This window comes from Pyxicephalus adspersus, chromosome 1 (genome assembly GCF_032062135.1).
Source record: "Pyxicephalus adspersus chromosome 1, UCB_Pads_2.0, whole genome shotgun sequence".
In the NCBI taxonomy this organism is placed as follows: Eukaryota; Metazoa; Chordata; class Amphibia; order Anura; family Pyxicephalidae; genus Pyxicephalus; species Pyxicephalus adspersus.
Genome location: NC_092858.1, coordinates 106,361,823 through 106,367,441, shown reverse-complemented (window position 1 = coordinate 106,367,441; position 5,619 = coordinate 106,361,823). Strand labels below are relative to the sequence as shown.

The window sequence follows — 5,619 nt, the reverse complement described above, 5'->3', positions numbered from 1 at the left end:
CGGCAGGTCGGTCGTCCGGACGATGGACCACACCGACTGTACACACGGCAGATTTTCGCCCGATAATTGGCCGATGCTGATTATCGGGCGATAAAAATCTGACGTGTGTATGTAGCTTAAGAGATACTTGCCGGCCGGGCATCTTCTCAATGATTGCAGCAGAGTCTGCAATCATTGAGAAGAGTGTGCGATCCACGGGGCACTACAGGTTAATTAACCTGTAGTGCCCCGGGCATCGTAGTGGAACTGCAGAGTTCATCTGCAGTTCAGTTCCCACGGTCACATGACAGTGGGAACTTTTCGGTCACAACTGTGACTGCAGGCTATCCCCGGGGCACTACAGGTTATTTAACCTGTAGTGCCCCGGGGATGGTAGTGGAACTGCAGAGTTTATCAGCAGTTCAGTTCCCACGGTCACATGAACTTTGCGTTCACAGCTGTGACTGCAGGTGATCCCCAGGGCATTAGAGGTTGAATCAGGGACAAGTTTCCCCATTCATCACATCTAGTGCCATGTGTTCTTGGATAGAGAAACTCTATCTAAGATCACATACTACTAGCAACAGCAATCAGGATCGCTAATGCAGTCCTGTAGTATGTGTTCCTGGATAGAGTTTCTCTATCCAAGAACACAGGACTCCCTGTGTTCTTGGAAAGAGATACTCCATACAAGAACACATACAACTAGTAAAGGGATTGATAGCTGTTGAATCGAATAGTGGGATATTCGACCAACACTAGAATTTACTCATTGAAAAAAAATGTTCCCTGATTTATTTACAAGTTTTAGCTTACATGCACTTAAAAGGAACCTAAACTCGCATGATAAAATTTAGGCTTATGGATGATAATACCCTAAGTTATGTTTTATCTGGGTTTTACTTTTGATTAAACCTTTTAAACTGTCAATAAACTACTCTAAATAGTAGACTGTAGAGGCCCACGGGAGATTCACATCATCAGTGAAAGGGTTAAAAAAAACACTCACTTTTAGTGCAAGTAGCTGAGAATAGATATCTAATATTAGGTCTGATGTTGGAGTTTAGGTTTGAATTACAAAAACATGTATGTGAATAAAACTCAAGCCTAGGGTTGAGTCATGGAGCCTGACTTATTAAAGCTCTTCAAGGCTGGAGATAATACACTTTCATTAGTAAACCTGGGTGATCCAGCAAACCTGGAATTGTTTTCTTAAAAGACATTTGCTATTTGTTAGAAAATGTTTTCAATCCTGGACCAGATCCATTCCAGGTTTGAGGATCACCCAGCTTCACTGATGAAAGTGTATCCTCTCCAGCCTTGGAGAGCTTTAATAAATCAGGCCCAATTAGTCAAATGCAGAACTCCATCTAGTGGTGGTTAATCAACACATCCTTTTAACTTTGTCAATAAAAAAATATGGGCAAATCATTTACCCTATTTAAGGTAAAAAAGATGCTTTGAAAAATAATATATTATTTATATAAAATATAAATAAAAAAAATTAAAACTTCTATAAAAGTAAATACGCAATAATAAATAAATAATGTGAACACTAGAGATGCAATATATGTTTACCAGGTTGGTTGACTTGAATATCCAACCCCAACACAAGACTGGATTTGTATGCAATAGCTAAATAGCACATTTCTCCTGGTAACCCTATTTTGAGTGATCTGCCTATAGGGGCTTCCTTTTTGTTTTTTTTTTTACAGCCTGCAAATTTAGAATATATATTCTCTGTATATGTATAGCTTTGCCACCTGGTCCCCTCCATTCTGAAAAGGAGGCTCAATTCCCTTTATGGAATTAACTTTATTCAGCTAGGCAGCTTCCTTGACCACCCTATTCTTCAGAAACTGATCGATCCCACCACAGTCATACACTCAACTCTTTTTAAACTCTCCCACTAGACTCCAACATTTTTCCAGGCCTGTAACCCACTTTATATCCTTCACAATATTCTGAAACATCAAGTATAGGAAAATGACAGATTATTACCTAATGGGGATTTGGAGAAAATGACTGTTCCAAACAAATTTTGAAGATGTGAAGGAGCAGTGAGCATGCTTATTTTTGGGGGTATTGCTGGCTGCACACTTTATCATCATTAAATTGACATGACTTTGGACTTCTATCCAGCCCAATTTTTTTACACTACACAAATAAGCCCCACAAACATTTAAAACCTTGCTCCCCCTTCATCTCATAAAGCAAATCAGTGATCCCTATTCACTGGAGAGCCAAAGATCTTCTCTACAGTTGGAAAATGGCTAGCTCAAGTAAACAAGGTGGCCATTATTGAAGAGCTATTGGCCATGTATGTAATTAAAATTCAAGCCTTAGACTGAGTGAAGTAGTCCATTGCAGAACTTCCTCTATTAGGGTATGACTCAATACATTCATGCATGGTTTTCTTGGAAACTATTTAAGACCTCAAAGGCTTACGGCTAACTACATTTACCCTAACTCAAGTGAGTCTTTTCACTAGTACTGAATCCTGTTAGACTATACTATCTCAAGCACTATAATGCCAAATCTGTGCAAATCTTGCATGTGGATGGGGTGAATGGCGGAAGGTGGTAAGGTGGATGAAAATATGAGAGTGGTAAGGCCATAAATCAGGGCTTTTCCTCCCCTGGCTATCACTAGCCCTATAAAACGTATACCTAGACCCTTCCCCCATGTGTTGTTTATGGTCTCCTAGATTTCCACTGTACTGTGAATGTGAAGTTCCTCAGTTCTCAATCAAGGCTATACTTCAAGGGTTCTTGAAGGATTGTATATTTTATTTGTTGTAACTACTATGCTCCATATATGTATAGCTTGGAAAATATACTTCTATAAAAATTATTCTACAAAAATAGAATATACAAGATAGCTTAGTAATGATTTCATGCCACATTCAGGAAAAATGTTTACCTTAAAGCTCATTCTACAACTTTTTTAAAAAGGTGGATAAACAAAGACTAAATGTGTATTATAACTATTTTTTTTTCCTTTTAGAACTGTTGATGCTGCTTCCTACTCCTTAACAGTACTGCAAAGCATAATAACAATGGCAACACAAATCATCTTACAGACCATCTGAGGATAGGAGTGTGGAGATTGCTTTGAAAGAAGAATTATCTTGGCTTACAAAACATCAAAAATGGATATGCCAAAGCTTACAATCATGGCATGCACTTTTATTTTTTTTAATACCTGGACATGTTGGTCAAAACCAAAGAGTTCACCACATATGAATTCTGTGAGGATAGATGGAGACCTCATCCTGGGTGGTCTTTTCCCTGTGCATGGAAGGGGAAGTGATGGAAGAGCATGTGGAGAACTTAAGAAGGAGAAGGGAATACACCGCTTAGAAGCAATGCTATATGCTCTTGATCGTATTAATGCTGATCCTGACCTCCTTCCCAATATTACTTTAGGTGCTAGAATTTTAGACACCTGCTCCCGGGACACCCACGCTCTAGAGCAGTCTCTAAGCTTTGTCCAGCCACTTATAGATAAGGACCGTGCTGAAGTCCGGTGTCTCAGTGGTGGGAATCCTATTATTGCTCAGCCTGAAAGGGTAGTGGGAGTCATTGGAGCATCATCAAGCTCAGTTTCTATTATGGTAGCCAATATTTTGAGACTCTTTAAGGTGAGTGCACTAATTTTATTTGAATTTGAACATTAAAAATTGTAACATAATATTTATATTTCATATAAAGTGACATTTGTTTTGGATAAAGATATTATTTTGGGTTAATTGTTTCCAAGTTTAACAGTTTGCTTTACTTGAATGCTACTGTCCGGCAAACTGATGGGAACTGTACCTTCTCTGTTTAAAAGATTTGTTCATGAAAAGATGGTAAAAACATTATGGAGTTTTCTAAATGCTAAAATTAAGGCTAAACGTGTATAACTTGCTCATTACTCACCATTTATATGGTGCTAGCACAGCCTTCCATACCTCTATTGTTTTTTTTTCCAGTGCCAATGTCTTTTTTTTCTACGACTGTAGAGTGGGGCCAGTGGAGCTTTCTCTCTTCTTGACTTCCAGGTCAATACGAGTTGACAACAGTGATCTTTTCAGCTGTCTGGTAAAACCATTTATCAAATGGTCAGATCAAAAATGTAATGATGCCCTTCTCACTGCCTATAAATGTAAATGGGCACTAACATTGACCACCATTGTAAGGGGCCTCTTTTTCCATTACCCACTAATATGGCAGTTTAACACGTGACAGTTTAACACGTTTCTTTCCACTGATCACCAATAAAAGGTTTATTGTCAGTATATACCTTCTGTCAGTATATACCTTCTGGACATTATTATTTAGCAAATATTATTTGTAAGTAGTGTTAACAATTATCTACTGTGGGTATTTATTGTAATATCCTTCATTTATTGATCAGGTCAATGTACCAAGACCTGTTTAAATATTATCATAAAGCATGGGTTACCTTAGACCTTAAATTATTTTCAGGGTTTCCTCTGATAACAATGATGAGAAAAGCTGCTCTAGTATTGGAAATCTCACTTAGTTCTGTCAGTTTTTCTATATTCTCCATATTCATGTTATGCAGATTCTTGATATCCTTGACAACTATGTACACGTTCTACCTCTCTGGGAATTATGACTAAAACCTGCTTTTTTAATCATGAGATAAAGAGTAGCTTAATAAATTGTAGACATTTACTACTGCTTACTTCTTAAAGGCTAGCTCAATATACTATATACTGCTAAAGCAAGCACAATTGAGAGACAATACATGCTTCTTACGTGGTGACTGGATATTTCCTGCCCTCATCTCTTACTTTTATTTACTCTTCACAGTGACAAGCCTACTGCTGCTTGTGACAGTTTTCTAAATAAAAGACATTTTTTAATTTCTTAGGACATTTTTTAATTTCAAAAAATTGACAGTTTGACAACCAAACCTGCAAAACCCAACTTCTAGGACAGTCTACCACATACCTTCTTTTTCCGTGATTAGAGAAGAGCGAATCCAAGCTGACGAAGTGTACTTCGTTCCGAATTTCAGGAAAAATTTGATTCGCAATGAATCCGAATTTCCTTGCAAATCGTAGTAACGAATCGCAATTTTTCCTAAAATGGCGGCTTCATGTGTGAGGACATGGGGCAAGGAACTCTGGGAAGGCAGGATGTCCCATAATGCCATGCATGCAGCCAATCAGCAGCCAGCGAGCCCTGTGATGTGACAACCCTATAAATAGCCTCAGCCATCTTGGATTAAGACATTTTACAGCGTTCTGAGTGCAGGGAGAGACGTGTGCAGGCACTAGGGAGAGTGATAGCAAAAACCTAATTGTGAGAAAAAAACTCAAAAAACGATTTATAAGTGCAGGGAAAGGATAGGCAGGAATCATTTCACAGCATCTGTGCAGATAAGAGTGCAGGGAGAGACGTCAGAAGGCGCTAGGGACAGAGCTACAAAAGCGATTTACAAGTGCAGGGAAAGATTATTTGGGGATCCAAATAGCCATTATACAGCTGTCATTCCAGCAATTTATATATCCAGAAAAATATATACACAGTTCACTGTTGCAGTTATTTGTGGTGAAAGCGTTTAGTGGCCTTTTTCAGTACAAAAAGAAAAATATATACGCACTTCACTGTTGCAGTTATTTGT

General features: G+C 38.3%; 1 protein-coding gene across 1 annotated transcript in view; it reads left to right on the top strand.

Annotated features, from left to right (window-relative positions):
• GRM4 (glutamate metabotropic receptor 4) overlaps positions 1-5,619 on the top strand; it is a 147,894-nt gene that overhangs the window by 25,176 nt on the left and 117,099 nt on the right. Inside the window, exon 2 of the mRNA XM_072422658.1 lies at positions 2,986-3,622. Coding sequence (XP_072278759.1) covers positions 3,131-3,622 — 492 coding nt within the window. The 5' untranslated portion in view covers positions 2,986-3,130. The remainder of the gene's footprint in view (positions 1-2,985; positions 3,623-5,619) is intronic.